General features: G+C 44.6%; 1 protein-coding gene across 1 annotated transcript in view; it reads left to right on the top strand.

The window, feature by feature from the left end:
* Window positions 1-4,549: 4,549 nt before the first annotated feature.
* Window positions 4,550-18,989, top strand: part of LOC133238305 (zinc finger protein with KRAB and SCAN domains 1) — a 31,325-nt gene continuing 16,885 nt past the window's right edge. The window contains exons 1-6 of the mRNA XM_061401235.1: window positions 4,550-4,687; window positions 11,894-12,416; window positions 12,663-12,816; window positions 14,791-14,882; window positions 15,150-15,276; window positions 17,244-18,133. Coding sequence (XP_061257219.1) covers window positions 11,991-12,416; window positions 12,663-12,816; window positions 14,791-14,882; window positions 15,150-15,276; window positions 17,244-18,133 — 1,689 coding nt within the window. The 5' untranslated portion in view covers window positions 4,550-4,687; window positions 11,894-11,990. The remainder of the gene's footprint in view (window positions 4,688-11,893; window positions 12,417-12,662; window positions 12,817-14,790; window positions 14,883-15,149; window positions 15,277-17,243; window positions 18,134-18,989) is intronic.

Below are 18,989 nucleotides of genomic sequence, written 5' to 3'. Positions count from 1 at the left end.
CTTTCTCAACATTCAGAGCCTGTCAACAATCGTAGAATATGACTTCTGGAAGGACTTCCCTGGTGGTCCAGTGGTTAAGAATCCACCTGCCAATGCAGGGAACATGGGTTCAGTCTCTGGCTGGGGAAGATTCCACATGCCTCAGAGCAACTAAGCCCATGCACCCCAACTGCTGAGCCTGTGCTCTAGAGCCTGAGAGCCACAACCAGTGAGCACCACGCCATAACATAATGAAGCCCGCACCTAGAGCTGGTGCATGGCAGCAAAGAGTAGCCCCTGCTTGCTACAACTAGAGAAGGCCCATATTGTAGCCATGATGACCCAGCACAGCCCCAAATAAGTAACTAAAGAAAGAAATAAAAATAAATATTAAAAAAAGTGACTCCTGGAACCAGCAGCTCTAAGAATCAGGTGGCCATGAATGACCGTTCTCCCCATGACCAGTCACCCCGTGCCACCTGGGTGTGTTTACACATCCACACTTTGTCTCCTTACCCTGCAAGCTCCTTGTGGCAGTTAAGAGATCCTTTTCCTTTGTAAACTACACAGATGTTTAGAGGAAGCTCTGGATTCATTTGGCTGCTTTCCAGTTTCTAGCCCAACTCAGACATGTCCTGTATCCTGTGTCCTATTACCTGTAGGTTTGGAGTTACATCAAAGGCAATTTGCAGGGGGTGGGGGAGGAGGCACTGTGTAAAAATTGAGAAACTTCAACTGAATATTCCATTTCTCTTTTCTCCTTGGAAGAATTAGCCTCTCTGGAAATTCTGAGTCCACACCCGGCTTGGCAGCAATAGCCTGAAGGGTGAATGCTTCCCTTGGCCAGAATGTGTGCTCAACAGATGGGCAACTCCCCACAGTCTCACTTCGAGCTCAGGTAACAGTTACATTTACCCCAGCCATTGGCTAGCCTGGCCCCTGTGGGCACTTGGGGGTAGGGTGGCTGGACATGCATAAAGAGAAATCGGTGTTCAATAGAATAAAAGTGTGGGACTTAGAGACAACAAGAAGAGAAGCTGCATGCATCACAGCTGACTGTGGAGCAGGCTTAGACAACCCCTTTTTCTTTTTTTTCCTAAGTAATTTTTTATTTGAGTATAGTTGTTAGTTTCTGCTGTATAGCAAAATGAATCAGTTATACATATACATACATCCATTCTTTTTTAGGTTCTATTCCGTAGGTCATAACAGAGTATTGAGTAGAGTTCCCTGTGCCTGACAGAGACAATCCTTTTTTCTACTACCAGAGAGTTACCTTGGAAAGAGGCACCCCACAGAACCCTTAATTCTGTCCTGGGAAACCCGCAATCAGGCAGAGAAGTGTATTTATGCAGCTCTGAATATACGCATCACTTCACTTTGTATTTTGGTGACTCGTACGTTGGTCTAATGTCCCCACCAGATTGTAAACTTCTAGACTACCAGTGCAATGTCACTATCATATCCTCCAAAACAAGCATAATCCCTGATACATAATATATCATGATCAATGGCTGTGAATAAATAAGTTCTGCCGTAATGCTGATGTAACTCAATAAATTAAGCAAGGTCAATAGAAGGACACTGGTCACCCTACGGGTGTAAGTAACTTTGCTACAGCACAAAGATAAGAATTAAGCCTCTTTGGGGAGGAAATGCGGTTATACATTTATTTTTTATTGAAGTATATAGTTGATATACAATATAAGTTACAGATCTATAGTGATTCACAGTTTTTAAAGGTTCTACTCCATTTATAGTTATGAAATATTGGCTATATTCCCTGGGTTGTGCAATATAACCTTGTAGCTTATTTTATACATAATCGTTTGTACCTTTTATTCCCCACCACTGTATTCCCTCTTTCCTTCTCTCTCCCCACTGTAACGATTAGTTTGTTCTCTGTATCTGTGAGTTTTTTTCTTTCATGTTACCTTCACCAGTTTGTTGTATTTTTTAGATTCCACATATAAATGTTGTATTTTTTAAATTCCACATACAAATATCATACAGTATTTGTATTTCTCTGTCCCATTTATTTTACCTAGCATAATACTCTCCAAGTCCATTCATGTGGTTGCAGATGGCAAAATTCCATTCTTTTTTATGGCTGAGTAGTTTCCCATTTTGTATATCTACAAACACACACACACCACATCTTCTTAGCCCATTCACCTGTTAATGGACACTTAGATTGCTTCCATATCTTGGCAATTATAAATGATGTTTTTTATATATATGTATGTATATATATATAAATATTAATTCACTTGTCAGAATCTGTCCTAATTAAACAATCCAAAAGACATTTGCACAAAAATCTTCATTTAACTATTTCTTAACCTAGCAAAACTTTCAAAGTATTCAGCATGTCTAGAAATATAGGAATTACTAAATAATTAATGATACACTGCTTGATGGAATACTATATAGCTATTAAAATGATGCTTATCCATTCCGTGTACCAAAATTTTAAATGTCAGTGATATGATAATTAAGCTTTTTCAAGTAGTACACATAATTTCACATCAACCACATCCGGCTTTGCTAGGTGACAAGGAACCAAGTAAGACTCTTTTATTGGCAAGGAATTTATTGTAAGGACACACAGGGTAATAGGGAGACAGGGAACAATAACATCTGCAGCAAAGTTAAGCAATGCCCAGAATAGGGGCCTGAAGGTTATCCAGAGGGTCACCTCCTCATGCCTTGGGTTCTCAGCAGTGGGTGGCTGGGCTCCCCTCTGTGCACCTTGCCATGTGGTGCATCGGCCCTGAAGCTGCTGCTAACCCATGACACCCACAGTTTCGTGGCTTCTGTCACCTAATGTCTTCTGCTGATTGATTTCTGCTTGGCCCGGGTTTTCTGTTTGTCTCACATTTGAACTCCCCAAGAAAGGAGATCTAGATACTTTAGTTCCCTACTGTTCCATTCTTCAGAGCTCTCAGAACAGACCACCTCTGTAATTCCAGTGGCCAGCATATAAGCTGTGCTTCCAAAAAGTGCCTAAACCTGATCCCATCAATTCAGTCCAAAAAGTGGTCACACAGTATGAATGTGGCAGGTACTTGAAACATATCAGCCACCTATCCAATATAATCTATAGTTTTGAACCATGTTTAAAATAATAAATAAAAGCATATACATATGAAAGGGCTTCCCAAGTGGTGTTAGTGGTAAGGAACTCATCTGCTAATGCAGGAGATGTAAGAGACACTGGTTCCATTCCTGGGTTGGGAAGATCCCCTGAAGAGGGGCATGGCAACCCACTCCAGTATTCTTGCCTGGAGAATCTCATGGACAGAAGAGCCTGGTGGGCTACAGTCCATAGGGTCAAAAAGAGTTGGATATGACTGAAGCGACTTAGCCATACACCCACACAGACATATGAAAACAGATAGGAAAGAGATAAATCCATCATAGTTGGGTTAGGGTGGAAGGATTATAGGTGATTACTTTTCTCCATTTTGCACTTTTCCTTTAACGATACTGTAACTGACTTTTGGTTTTCAAATATTTTTTCAAAGTACTCTTCAAACTATAGGAGTCATGCAGCCAAGCTACTGAGTTCAGTCTCTCCCCAGAACTTGCCTTGGAATATAGAGCAAAGTCACAATCATTAAAGTCTGTGGGTGCTCTTGCTAAGCAGGTAGAGTATTACTTCTGCCTTATCTTGCCAGGTGAAGGCCATAATTGTTGTAGGTTGTGAAAGCACCTTAAAGGCAAAAGTGCCTGTTATTATTCTGAAAACTTCTTTTAAATTGCTATAATAGCATATGTCACATGAGCAGAACATAGAACCTTACGACTAGCTTGGGCATAGAAAGACGTTCTTTATCCACAAGCCAAGTATTTGAAAATACAACCCCCTCAATTGGCAGACACCTTCAGGGCTGGAGAGGAACTACCACCATAGTTTTGTGAAACTGAGCCACCCATGGCTTTACTTTGATCTCCTCTGTGTACATCGTGGAGAAGGCAGTGGCACCCCACTCCAGTACTCTTGCCTGGAAAACCCCATGGACAGAGGAGCCTGGAAGGTTGCAGTCCATGGGGTCGCTAAGGGTCGGACACGACTGAGCGACTTCACTTTCACTTTTCACTTTCATGCATTGGAGAAGGAACCCACTCCAGTCTTCTTGCCTGGAGAATCCCAGGGACGGGGGAGCCTGGTGGGCTGCCGTCTATAGGGTCGCACAGAGTCGGACACGACTGAAGCGACTTAGCAGCAGCAGCAGTGTACATCGTTCTTTCAGCTCCTCTGCCACAAACATACAGTTACTAAGTATTATTGCTTGATAAAAACTCTAATTACTACAAGGACTGCCCGAGGTGAAAAAGGAGAAATCGAATTATCAGATGGACTGGTGTGAGTTGGACAGCCTGTTTATCCTTTCGTCCCCAGCCCTAACTTGGGGGCGCACAGGCTGCGGGAGGGGACCCCCAACGCGGGAGGCTGCACCTGTGCAGTGGACACGTCCAGCATTGGGGAAACCGAGATGTCGAATCCTCCCACCCTCCTAGAGAGGACCCGGAAGCGCGGCGCAGTCCCGGAAGGCGAGGTGCTGACACACTTCCGGCCTTTGTGACTCATTGTGTCTGTGTCGAGGCGTCAGGACGGCCGGGACCTGAGCGCGGCGCCCTTCGGCCGGCCTGAGCCCCAGAGTCAACTCCTTTTGCTCGCCCCCAGCCGCTCCCGGGGCTCACGGTGAGATTTGGGGCCGGCCCCTGAGGGAGCGGGCGGGGCTGCAGGGGTGTGTGCGTGGAGGTGGGCTCTGCAGCTGCGAACCTGGGGTCCTCTCCTGGCGGCCGGGTCGCCGCGAGCAGCGAGTCCGTACCCCTGTCCCCACCTCAGGCCGGGCTGTAGGCAGCGCCGTCCCCCGGGGCAGCCGACCCCGCCCCATCGGGGACCCGGGCAGGGAGGGGGCCTCTGTCCTTGGCAGGGGGTCCTGGGAGACCCGGGGGAACGGCTGTCTGCGGGTCCCTTCCGGGCCCTCAACTGCAATGTCGTCTTCGCTTGACGTTTTTGCAAACCGGGTCACGAGCGAACCGACCCCTGTTGGATTTTTTTTTCTTCTCTGCCTTAGTCGCCATTTGCTTTGATTCTCGTGAGAGGTATTTTTTAATTTTCGGGGTCCTTGAAGGATCTGCAGGTGAAAAATGCGGAAGGCTGAGAAACGGACACGTTTCAAGATGCCGAATATGTGTTTCCAGATCACCTGCTTCTCCCCACCCCGTCCCCCGAGCGGTGATTAAAGAGCGTCTGAAGCCTAGTCTGAGTGGATGAAGAAGTGATCTGGTCTAATAGAGATGATACATACGTCCCACTCTCAGCTTTAGGGGATATTTCGAAGGCTTTGAAAACGAGCTGTCCGGAAGATTAGGTGCGTTTTTTATTTCTGGGTAGTATTACTCTGCCTGACTTGGAAGGGTGAAGAGTGAAAGAATTTGGAAATTGCACGGGACCATTAGGAGACTGATTAACTGAGTGACCTTGGATAAGACAGGACACTTCTGCCAACTCTCGGTTCTGTCATCCATCAGATTAGGTTTTCTCCAAAGGCCTCTCCAACTTTGAGATTATTTGCTTTAGTCAGTGTAATTGAAAAATTCAGCTACAGTTCAGCCTGACACTGCCCCCTGCCCTCCCCTTCCTACAGTGCCTCCAGTACACAATAAGATACTTTCACTATAGAGAGTGGCTGTTACATGGCCTGGGACCAAAGAAAGCATTTATTGTACAGGCCATTGCTAGGCGGATTGGAGGTGGTCAATAAATACTTGTTGAATTGAATTGTGGAGGATTCATTGTAACCAGTCAACAAAGCCCTGTTACTGTATTTGCCAGCCACATGTGGAGAAATAGTTTTATTATTTAGGGAATCATGATGATAATTTGCCCCAAAATGTTTCTCCATGTTTGTATTGTCTCTGAATTAATATGCACAATTCTTGTTCATTATTTCAGGCTGTTTTCACCAATCTTAAAATACAAACAGGGAGGCTCACTAATTAATAACCTTAGGCTTTTGCTGATTCTCTGCTTGATCTAAGCATTTAAATTTTTGCTAACTTTATACTGTATCTAAATACAGATGAGTGTTATGTTAAATCTTTCCTTTTTATTCTGAGTATCAGTATTCTTTTGGAATTCTCAGGATACCTAGTTATCTTTTAAAGGTAGCTTTTTCATGTTTTAAAACATTTCAGAGTGCTTCTCAAAAATGGGGAGGGTGCACTTTGTTTAAAATGTCAAGACTATACCCTGGAAAAGATACTGGCCTGTTTAGAAAATAGCCTCTGAAATAAACTGAGCTTGTAACTCCAAGCCTTTCTTGTAAGAAAATCTTTTGTATTTACCTTTGGTGAAAACCAGTTACTGGGGATAATCTTATCTATATCGGATAGTGTGTCAGAATGGTTTGCAACTCAAAGGGACCCCAGAGGTAGTTTTCTGCTCCTCTGATCCTACCCTGCCCGCCGTTTGACAGGTAAAGATACTGGGTGTCAGAGAGGTTAAATAACTCACCCAGGGTCATGTAACTTACTCCTCATAGGAGACTAGAATTCAGTTGTTACAACTTGTGTTGCTTTCACTATAACAGGGTTTGTCCCGTTGCTTAAGCGAGTTTGGTGTGATGGTTGGAACCTGAACTGAGTCCCACAGAACTCATTTCAAATCCTGACTTAACTATTTAATTGCTCTGTGACCTTGGGTGTTACTTAACATCTATCAACCTTAGCTTCATTGTTATACATTGTGACCATAATTATACCTACCTCCTAAGAGTGTTGTGTGAAATGCCTGGTACATAGACCAGTTAACATTGGTTCTTACTATTATGCCTGCTAGAGGCTTCTTGAATTGAACAGATGAGGGGTAAGTGGCATTTCAGCTTAGCTCTAAAGGATAAGGAGGATTTGAAAAGGCAGGGAAGACTGGGAGGGAAATCCCAGGCATTATGATGTGAGAAAGGGAAGACAGTCAAAATATAAGACATTTAGGAAATACTGAGTAGAGTAATTTTGCTGGATGGAAAAGGTTCATGCAGGGAAGGGGAAGAAACTGATGGGAAATGAAGCTTGATGGGGAAGCTGGGACCAGGTGCTGGGGGCTGTTGGATTGGACGGCTCTATGGAGTTGTAGGATGAAGAATCTGAGAGCAAGGTTGGAGATGAATTTTGAAGGGGAGGCAGAAAATGAAGGTAGGGCACCAAAGAGAAGAAGCCATTCTTCACAGAACTAGATAGAAAAATAAGTATGAACAAAGAACTGCATCTCCCTGGTGCTTGGAGATGAATGTACTTACGTAAGGGGAGAGGAATCAGAGATGAAATTCTCAGTCTGAGTGAATGAGATGTTCGTGGACCAGCTGATCCCTAGTTGACACTGAAGGCAGTAAGATGACAAGGGGAGCTGAAATAGTTTAAGTTGTTCTTACTTCTTCTCTTCAATTTAACAGAATTAAGGTCTGCCCAGTTCTTTAGAAGAAGAGTCAACAAGAGTCCTTGTCCTCGAGGGGCTTAACGTTTGGTTGGGAAGTGGTGATAGAAACTCAGGTAATGGTAAGACAAGGAGAGCAGACATGCCTGACAGAGAAAGTCTCGAGAGCATTCAGATGAGGAAGATATCTTTAATTTGGAATGTCAGGAAACAGTGTACATCTTGAAGGTGAGTGAAAATTTGACCAGTTGAGGTTGATAAAGGTGGGAGATTTGTCCTAGCAAAGAAGTAAAGATGCCAAGTCATACCCCAAGTTAATGGGTATTATGTTAACGGGAACGTTAATGGGTCGAATAGGCTGAAATAGAAGGAATCACTACTACTAAGAGAAAAGTAATGGAAGTGGAAGAGTCCAGTGGATTCACTGAGAGTAACTGGGGAAGGAGGGAATGACCAGCAGCAGACTTTGGCAATACTAAGTTGACCTTGGTATGTTGTTCATGTTGGAACAGGGAGAAATGGAAGCAAGACAGACTGGGTGGGGCTGAGGCACTGGTGTCGGCAGGAGATGTGGAGCCTGGATATTGGGATGGTGGAAGATGGCTCTGGGAGGCATCACTGGAAAAGATACTCTTTTTTCCACTTTTCCGAATGAAATGAAGGAGACCCAGCCTTACAGGAGTTATTTAGCCTCCCAGCTGAGAGAAAGCCAGCCAAAAGAGTGGTCTCTTGGACTCCCTGCCTGCTGCCTCTTTCTGTTCAGGTCCTGGCTCTTCTGATGCTCCAGCTCCGTGGGGCCGTTTCCTGGAAGCTGCCTTGTCAGCTGTCAGGTACCCCTTGGGGCTGCCCCAGCACGTGGAAACCTCCTTAGAACTGTTGGAACATCTGCTCTGTACTGTAATGATTCGTGTAAAAACGGGAATTGCAGTTCTCATCTTTTTATTCCCCTCAGTCTAGGCTGACACCATGTGTATTTGTGTTTAGTCACTGAGTCATGTCTGACTCTTGCGACCTTGTGGACTGTAGCCCTCCAGGCTCCTCTGTCCATAGGATTTCCCAGGCAAGAATTTTGGAGTGGGTTGCCATTTCCTTTTCCGAGGGATCTTCCTGACCCAGGGATCAAACCCGAATCTCCTGCATTGGCAGGTGATTCTTTACCACAGTGCCGCCTGGGAAGCCATTGCGTATGATAAATCTTCAGAAATGCTTAGGGAATTGAATACTTGTAACCAAGGACTTTCTAAAGTTGCTCTGAAATTGAAAAACAAAATATATTTCCCCAGCAAGGGGGTGGAGTGCAAAACAAGTCTGAAGGAATGGATCAGTTCAGTTCAGTCGCTCAGTTGTGTCCGACTTTTGTGACCCCACGGACTGCAGCATGCCAGGCTTCCCTGTCCATCACCAACTCCTAAAGCTTGCTCAGACTCGTGTCCATTGAGTTGGTGATGCCATCCAACCATCTCATCCTCTGTCGTCCCCTTCTCCTCCCACCTTCAATCATTCCCAGCATCAGGGTCTTTTCAAATGTGTCAGTTATTCACATCAGGTGGCCAGAGTATTGGAGTTTCAGCTTCAGCATCAGTCCTTCCAATATTCAGGACTGATTTCCTTCAGATGGACTGGTTGGATCTCCTTGCAGTCCAGGGGACTCTTTAAGAATCTTCTCCAACACCACAGTTCAAAAGCATCAATTCTTCAGCACTCAGCTTTCTTTATGGTCCAACTCTCACATCCATACATGACTACTGGAAAAATCATAGCTTTAACTAGACAGATCTTTGTCGGTAATGTCTCTGCTTTTTAATATGCTGTCTAAGTTGGTGATGGCTTTTCTTCCAAGGAGCAAGTGTCTTTTAATTTCATGGCTGCAGTCACCATCTGCAGTGATTTTGGAGCCCAAGAAAATAAAGTCTCTCACTATTTCCATTGTTTCCAAGTGATGGGACCAGATGTCATGATCTTCGTTTTCTGAATGTTGAGTTTTAAACCAGCTTTTTCACTCTCTTTCACTTTCATCAAGAGGCTCTTTAGTTCTTCTTTACTTTCTGCCATAAGGGTGATGTCATCTGCATATCTGAAGTTGTTGATATTTCTCCTGGCAATCTTGATTCCAGCTTGTGCTTCATCCAGCCCGGCATTTCTCATGATGTACTCTTCATAGAAGTTAAGTAAGTAGGGTGACAATATACAGCCTTGATGTACTCCTTTCCCACTTTGGAACCAGTTCAGTTCTAACTGTTGCTTCTTGACCTGCATACAGATTTCTCAGAAGGCAGGTAAAGTGGTCTGGTATTCCCATCTCTTTAAAAGGTTTCCACAGTTTGTTGTCATCCACACAGTCAAAGGCTTTAGCACAGTCAGTGAAGCAGAAGTAGATGTTCTTCTGGAATTCCCTTGCTTTTTAGAAGACGGTTTACAATAGGCCTTTTACCAGTTTAAAGTATTGGAGAAATGACTTAATTCCCACATTCTTTTTATATTTATGCAGAGAGCCTTTTTTAATGTAATGTTCTTTATTGTAATCATAAGCTGCTATTTTAATAATGATTTCTGGTTTTTATTAGGGACCAAAGAAAGAAAAATGAATCTGGTTATAAACCTCAGATTAAAATCATAATCTTTGTTTAGAACGGTCTTCTCCAAACTTTTCCAGTCACACAATCCTGTCAGTAAAAACTGTTTACAAAAGCTACATACATACATCATTATACCAGTATTTTGTATAATTTTTTTTTTTTATTTTGTATAATTTTTAAAAAATACAGTAGTGCTTTTCTAAAATAATCTTGTGCTTTAAATGTACGTGATCCATTTTCCACCAAAATTACTAATAATTTTTTAGTGAAAGTCATGTAATTAAAAATGTTTTGTTAGTTTAAAACTATTGGCTTATCTCATTTTGATACAGCCAGATGCTGTGTCTAAAACTTATTGCTTATTTTGATGGCTGTAAGAGGTGAAAACGATGCTTCAACAAAGGTTTGTCAATTCAGATGAAAGAAATACATTTTTGCATCTGCTTAGTAACTCGTGATTGCTCCTGTCCACCAACCCTCTTCAGTTTTTGTTCTTGAAATTCAGCTTCTACATCTCCCTTTTTCCATGCCCTTATATCACCTGTTCTTATGTTTTATAATTTTAACAAACAGGCTCAAGACCCACTAAAAATCCTCATTTGGAAGTTCTTAAAAAAATTAGGGAATATTTCCAAGTTTTTAAAATGTGTAGACAATAAGGAGTTTCAAGGATGCTGAGTATCAGTTTTAGTGGTTAAAATTATGTAACAACCCACTAATAATTCCTTCCTCATACTTTTTTTTTTTTTTTTTACTTTTTCACTTGTCGGTTGACTTCTTGTTAGATTTAGATCCACACTGGTTTTCACCTTCTAACCTGGCGGAGTTAGAGATTGCTCTGGATAGAAGCTTCAGCCGCCATTTTCTTGTTTGTGTGTGTTTGCCTTCTTAGTGTCTCCCCTTCTAGTAGTTTCTCTGCAAGAATCTCTAAAGCTGCTTGCTCTTGTCTAAAATGTAGTTGATACATAGCATAAAGGTTAGTTTCAAGATACATAATGATTCAATGTTTCTGTGTAATGCCAAGTGATCCCAATAAGTCCGGATAACATCTATCACCATAGTTACATTTTTTTCATTTGAAGAAAAATTTTAAGAACTTCTTTCAGCAGCTTTTGAATATGCAGCACAGCATTAACTGGAGTCGCCACGCTGTGACTCCACCCCAGGACTTATTTTACAACAGGAAGTGTGTGTCGTTTGACCTATTTTGCCCCTGCACCGCCCCCAGCCTGTCTCTTGTGAACATGTTCAGCGTTTAGACCGAGTGAGCTAGTTAGTATCCATTTGTACATTAGATGTGGTCTATTTTCTCTCACTTTTAAAATATGAATAGACCTTCTGATATTTTCCTTATTCAGAGTGGCTCATTTTGTACTGACCTAGGCACCCATAAAAAACATAGAAATATCTGAATGGTGGGTTACACATCCGGGCCTTCAGATCTGGCGTGAGTGTTGGCTCCACTAGGTAGGTTGCTCCTGAGTACACAGCCGAAGTCACCCACGCCACAGTCGCGTCATCTGTAAGAGGGTGCTCCAGGTTGTCCTGGGAACTCGTACATGTGCCGCTGCAAGCCACCGCCTGGCACCCCTCTCTCAGCTCTCACCAGGCTGAGTGTGTAAACACATGATGTCATAACCTGCCTTCCCCTGGAAGGAGAGTGCTTGGACTCCAGCAGACACCCTGAGGGTAGAATTTGCCATTTGGGAGTTTGCTTGCAAAACCTTAATATCTATAAAGTGACAGTGAAAACAGTTGGTACCAGGGACTTTTTTTTCCTTTACTATTCAGAGGCGTTTTTAATGCTTGGATGTGTAGCCTTGTATGAAGTATTAACCGCAAAGTATCACTTTCCATAAAGGTACCAGTAATTTTTTTTTTTTTAACTCTTCAGAAATAGTACAGAAACAGATACCAGACATCTCACAGGACAGAAAGGAGAGCCCAAGAGCACAAACCCTGTTCGGATCAAGTCAGGTCCCTGAGCCTGAATGATGACTGCTGAGTCGAGGGAAGCCACAGGTCTGTCCCCGCAGGCTGCCCAGGAGAAGGACGGTATCGTGATAGTGAAGGTGGAAGAGGAGGATGAGGAGGAGCACATGTGGGGGCAGGACGCCAGCCTGCAGGAGTCTCCCCCGCCCGACCCAGAGGTCTTCCGCCAGCGCTTCAGGCACTTCTGTTACCAGAACACTTTCGGGCCTCGAGAGGCCCTGAGTCGACTGAAGGAACTTTGCCACCAGTGGCTGCGGCCCGAGATCCACACCAAGGAGCAGATCCTGGAGCTGCTGGTGCTCGAGCAGTTCCTCTCCATTCTGCCCCGGGAGCTCCAGGCCTGGCTGCAGGAGTACCGTCCTGACAGCGGGGAGGAGGCCGTGACCTTGCTGGAGGATCTGGAGCTGGATTTGTCGGGACAGCAGGTGAGGCGAGGCATGTGATGTGTGAGCAGCACGTGGACTTTGAGACTGGAGCAGAGAGAGAGTTACTGATTTAAAGCTTGGATTTATAGTCTTTGTGGTACTTAGATCCTGCTCCGCTTGGCTGTTAAAAAAAAGTATTCTGGCCCTGGCCCTCGCCCAGCCCCTGGCATACTTACTGTCTTTTTGTTTGTCTAAATTCCTGTTTAAAAAGTAATTTACCCACAAGCCCGACCTGTTTGTCCTCAGGTCCCAGGTCAAGTTCATGGGCCTGAGATGCTCGCAAGGGGGATGGTGCCACTGGATCCAGTGCAGGAGTCGTCGAGCTTTGACCTTCCTCATGAGCCCACCCAGTCCCATTTCAAGCATTCATCTCGGAAACCCCGTCTGTTACAACCTCGAGGTAAGAGGCCAGGGTTCACGTGGGTTGTGAGGCGGGGACACGCCAGTCAGATGCGTCTGTGGTGCTGATGCCTGTAGTGGAGAAGCGTGTTTGTTTCTGTTGTCATTGCTACTACGTATCAGAGGAAACATAACCTGCAGACCAGTTTCATGAGTTAGTGTTACTGGGGAGGTAAGTGGAATGTGCATAATAAACTTGAGTGGACATTATATTATTTGTTGAATTGTTAGCATTCTGGGTGTCTAGCAGACTTTTTATTAACAGGAAAGTCCTCAGAAGAGATGATATATATCTAGCACTCTGGTATGTCATAAATTATCTTGAAAAGGATCGTTTTAAAATTGATTTTATTTGGGACTTCCCTGATGGCCCAGGGGTTAAGACTCTGCTTCCTCTGCACTGTTCAGTGCATGCTGAGGGAAACTGGATCCTCCATGCCACACAGCACAGCCGAAAAATCAATAAATTCATTTTCTTTAAAATGTATAAATACTGTATAACATCACTCTTTTTCTAGGTTATTTTCAGAAATTCCAAAGAATGGGAAAAGGATGGAAAAAATGTTTTGGTTGAGGAACATGAGGCAAAAAAAAATCATTTCAGAGGCATATGAATAAAAATTAGTTTTTTTTCCCTTGAGGGAAATCTTAATGTATTTTATCCACTTTTAAAACCAAAGTAGGTACATAGACTATCAGTAAATAATAATAACATGCTAAAAGAATGATTGTTCACGAGCTGATAAACACACAGTCCTCACCCAGTGTGTCTGTTGTGGTGACGTGCAGGCCGGGCGTGTAAAGCTGAAGGGGGCATCCTTGTCGGTGCGTTCTGGAGGGCAGCCAGCAGTCATAAGCTGGAGAAGCCCCGCCAACCAGCCAGATGCTGCGATGATAGTCCACCACGGCCCACCCCTCCCATTGCTTCCTCCTAGGGTGAAATCAGGAATGGAAAAGGATGTTCATGGTTTTAAATGCCAGATGAAGGCTTCAGATTATCAGTAACAGCGTTAGAAATCCTGGAATAGGTAGTTGTTACGTAGTAGATACGCACTTATTTTTAGTTTCCTCTTTGTGCTGATTATCTTCAACCGGTGTTTCCTCACTCTTGTAAGGTTGGAATGCTAGGTACTTGATCTTTTTGGACACTTTGCTCTAGCTTTTAGTAATTCTGTTTCAGAATGATTTTTCTAATATCTTTGCAATACAGTAACATCATCTGTTTACCAGTAACATTTCCAAATCTAACATTACTTGGCAAGGGAAGGTTTTGATTTTGCAGTCTCCTAAGAATTTTCCAGTTTTATACATGGCAGTTAGTGTGATCCTATATTGAATATGTCTTTTATTAGAAGAGTATCATCAACCCATGCCTTTATACGCTTGGAAATATCTCATCAGCATTCAGACCCTGTGAACGTTTGATCCAAAAACTGGTCAGGTGAGGGAGAAAGTAGAGGGGCAACAATTGGCAGAAGCTTGAAACTAAGAAGAGCCCCTTCCTTCTCTGTTTCAAGACATTACTGCCAAAGATTTTTAAAACTTAATTTTTCACAACTGGATGGGAATCTGAAGTCCTAGTACACGTTCCTTGGACTGGAGAAGGTTAAATTATGAGCCAGACCTGACTCGAGCTGAGTGTTGCCTGCTTCTGTGGCTGGGAACAGGAGCCTGGTTCTGGTTCTGGTTCTGGTTCTGGCTCTGGCCTCTCAGCAGGGGACGTTAGGCAAGTTGCTTACCCTTTTAGGGCCTCTGTTTCACCTTCTGTGACTTCTTGTTCCTCCTGCTCAAGAACAGAAGTCTTGGGAAGACACAGCTTATGCTGGCCTTCTTACAGTCCCTGTAATTATCAGTTCTGTAGTTCCTCGCTGAACATCAGGCACTCTGGTACAGGAAGGAGGGTGCCCTGGGCCCTTATTCGAGAGGGACCCAGAGCAGAGCTGGCTTCACTCACAGCTCCTTTCTCCTCCTTCAGCTCTCCCTGCCACCCACGTTCCTGCCCCTCATCCTGAGGGGGCTCCCAGAGACCAGGCGATGGCATCTGCATTGTTCTCGGCAGATTCCCAGGTGAGCTGTGGGCCCCTCTGCCCTCCTGAGTCCCTGCCATCTGCCTCTTGCTGGGGCTCTTCTGGCGGTCTTCTCCCAAGGCGCTGGCTGTTGAAGCCCGGGCCCACAGAATAGCCCCCACTCCCCAAGAGTCCACTGGAGCCTAGCGTGGCTGCCTTTTCTTCCCAGCATCCTTTAGGTTTGCAGTCACCCTGACTGCAGGTTCGGGCAGTGGGACTGTCCCTGGGCTTTGGGGGAACTGAGTGTGGGGATCTCGTGTTATTTCAGGCAATGGTGAAGATCGAGGACATGGCCGTGTCCCTCATCCTGGAGGAATGGGGATGTCAGAACCTGGCTCGGAGGAATCTCAATAGGGACACCAGGCAGGAGAATTATGGGAACGTGATTTCCCAGGGTAAGATGGGTGCAGGATTACTTGTGATAAGAGTGTATTGCTTCTTTTTCCAATAGCTGTGGGATCTCTGATGTGTTAGACTATCGAGCCCCTTTGTTCAGACCAGATGGAGAAGGAGAACACTGTTTATTTCATCCCAAAGCCTGGCACTGGGCCTTCCTGACTCCACGTGGATTTCTTAGGTCTAGGTAGTTTTACCTCTAGGGAGTCTTTTGAAAGCAGAAGTAACTCTTGCGTTCTGATTCCCTACCTTTTCAACTACTCGGTCACCAGTGAGGATTCTGCTTCATTCCCTGCGGTTACAATTGAGGTGCTTTTGTTGGAGTTGGGGAGTGTCTGTATTTTTTAGTGTAGAGGGCCAGGTGAACGAACGCTGACCATCAGTCTCATCCTAACCTGGGACCTGTTCCTGAACCCACCAGGCATCCTTCCACGGGTTTTCGGTCTTGCGTCCTACGAGCGCTGCTCCGCCAAAACTCTGTGTGTGTAATTCCATGACCTTATGCCTGTCCCTCCCTCAGGGTCAGGTTTCCTAGGTTCCAAACCTAATGGTGATCTTCTGTGAAGAGCTCTGGCTCCTGAGTGTGTAGTAAGAACAAAGAAGTTCTCAGAGGCATCAACCGGATATGACAAGGTGACGCAGCTGACAATCTCATTGGTCTCTGTTAGGTCTCAACCCCTGGGAGATTTCGCTGTAGGAAACTGTCAAATCAGTCCTGTCACAGGGAAGGCCCACTTCCTGAGACTTCTGCCTGGGGAGAGCAAGGGGAATGTGAATGAAGGGAGGATGTTACTACAGAAACTTCAAGTTTTGTTTTGAACCATAGGGTTAGCTGGGGTTCATTTTTTAATACTTGCACTTTGGATGAGGTGAAAATTAAGCCAAAATACTGATCTGTGTTTGTGAGCTGCGTAGTACCCACCTGTTGCTAACTTAAAACATAGGGAACCATCCAGATCATCAAGGACCTAGGCTTGGAATTCAAAAGAATAGACCAGTTTGATTTTCCTTATGATTGGGTCAGTATTTACGGCAGTTTCATCACTAAAGTCAGGGGCTAGATACTCAGCTCCTTCAGTGGTTGTGTTGAGGTAGTGCACACCCACTTGGAAAGGTTTCTTAATGCCAAATAAGTGAAGAATAGATTTGGATTAGTTTGGTTTTTTCTCCTAGACAAATGTAAACATATAAAATAGTGTTTTTGTACTGAACAGTTTTTAGTCTCTGCTTAAAAACGGGGGGGCACACAGACTATAGCAGTCCGCAATAAAAATATATTCCAGGTTTTGCAGGTTGCTAAAATCAGAGATCAGCTCTGCGTTTGTAAAATCTTGTTTTCTTATATTACATCCTTTGTGAGCCATCTCCAGACATGTTTTCACTTTCTTTGTTCTTAGTGATTCTCAATCATCTGTCAGTGAAAGTTTCAGTTACATTTACTGATGCCCCAATCAGCTTCTCTCCCTCAGCCCTGTTACTTGAGCACATCACCTCTCTTCTCCCTGGTGGAGAGAAACCATGTCATGTGTCCCAAGATCCGCGTCACCTGCCAGACTCATTCTAATTTCATAAATACCAAGTTAAAACTGAAACTTTTTTTTTAATGTGTATTGATTCTTTCAAATTAATTATTGGGTGACCAATTAAAGAATGATGCGTTGTGACCTCTTATGTTCCTTAATGCCTCACCCCTTCCCTTCCTTTCTTGCCTGGTCTGTTCCTTCTGCTTGTTCCCCAGCTTCTGCACACTTCCTGCATTGTCCTTCCTACTCTTTGCCTGCCCTCGCATTTCCCAGTTCTCCCTGTTGTCCCTATGTTTTTTTCCACTGTTCTACTATTTTGTCTACAATTTGTACTGTGAAGTCATTTTGCAGGTATGTAGAGGTTTCCTGGAAAAGTGTCACTTGAGTAACCCATGTATTCAAAAGAAAAAGGTGCTATTTGTATTTTCTATTTATTGTGTCAGGTTGTGAAAACAGGAATGAGAATGAGGAGTCCACCTCAAAGGCTGAAAGTGCAGAAGACTCGGCATCACGTGGGGAGACTGCAGGAAAATTCCAGAAAGATGTCGGAGAAAAGCGTGAACAGCAGGGCAGAGTGGTAGAAAGGCAGCAGAGAAACCCTGAGGAGAAAGCTGGAAAAGAAAAGAGAGACTCAGGGCCAGCTACAGTCAAGGAGAAAAAACCCAGCACAGGAGAGCGAGGCCCAAGGGAGAAGGGGAAGGGTCTGGGGAGAAGCTTCAGCCTGAGCTCCAACTTCACCACCACTGAGGAGGTTCCCACGGGAACCAAGGCCCACAGATGTGACGAATGTGGAAAATGCTTCACACGGAGTTCAAGCCTTATTCGCCATAAAATAATCCACACTGGAGAGAAGCCCTATGAATGTAGTGAGTGTGGGAAAGCCTTCAGTCTTAACTCAAACCTCGTCCTGCATCAGCGCATCCACACAGGAGAGAAGCCTCATGAATGTAACGAGTGTGGCAAAGCCTTCAGTCACAGTTCAAATCTCATTCTGCATCAGCGAATCCACTCTGGGGAGAAACCCTATGAATGTAACGAGTGTGGGAAGGCCTTCAGCCAGAGCTCAGACCTCACTAAGCATCAGAGAATCCACACGGGAGAAAAACCCTACGAATGTAGTGAGTGCGGAAAAGCTTTCAACCGAAATTCATACCTTATTTTGCACCGGAGAATTCACACCCGAGAAAAGCCCTATAAGTGCACGAAGTGTGGCAAGGCCTTCACCCGGAGCTCAACCCTTACCCTGCATCACAGAATCCACACCAGAGAGCGAGCCTCAGAGTACAGCCCAGCCTCCCTCGACACGTTTGGAGCATTCCTGAAAACCTGTGTGTAAAGTGTTTGTCAAGCCATTTCCCCCTTTCGTTTCTAGAATGATTTCAGAGATTTGTGCCCATGGAGGGGAAATAAAAAGCCTAAACAGGTTATAAAGAAAATCACACTCAAGGATCCTTACAGCTACATCAGCAGCGTTCTGCCTCTGTCTAGTCTGTGGGCCGGTAGTTCTTCCAGAGCTCCTGTAGGGACATGCTCAACTTGGGATGTAATCCACACGCTACTTCCACACGGGGCAGAAGCACACACACAGGAAAACGTCAAGGCTTTCAGTAATGAGGGTACCTCCAAGGCAGCCTTGGACTCTCCACAACCACACCATATAGTTAGAAGACTGAGATCGTGTCTGTGAAAATAACAACGATTTTCCAAACTTGCTTGCCACAGGCAAACCCTGCTTGGCCAACATCTTGCTGAACCTTATTTCTCAAAAAAGAGGGACAGTTCAAACAGACTACATGGAGACCTGCTGCTCAAGCTAATTACATAGATATGGTAAGTTCTGTCCAGGTACTGGTAGCCTACCAAAGCTGTAGAAATCTAGGACTGCGCTCGTCCACATCAAACCAAAGATTCCCATCTCTTCCTGAAAGGGAGAGTCCACGCGCACCAGGCAGCATTCCAAAGGCAGCTGGTTCTGTCCTCCTCACTGAGAGAGAGCCTGCTGAAACGGCGACTGTGATCAAAACTCTTCTCTCCCTTTGTGAGGTCCCTGAATCCCTGAAGCGCTGCCGCACTCCTCAGTGCATCTCTCCATGAGTTAGCACTTGATTGCATACTGTCCGCACTCCTCAGTGCATCTCTCCATGAGTTAGCACTTGATTGCATACTGTCTGTAATCCTTCGTTGTTCCA

Source organism: Bos javanicus, chromosome 25 (genome assembly GCF_032452875.1).
Source record: "Bos javanicus breed banteng chromosome 25, ARS-OSU_banteng_1.0, whole genome shotgun sequence".
NCBI classification, from domain to species: Eukaryota; Metazoa; Chordata; class Mammalia; order Artiodactyla; family Bovidae; genus Bos; species Bos javanicus.
The sequence above is the reverse complement of the archived record's forward strand: the minus strand, read 5'-3'. Positions and strand labels throughout refer to the sequence as shown.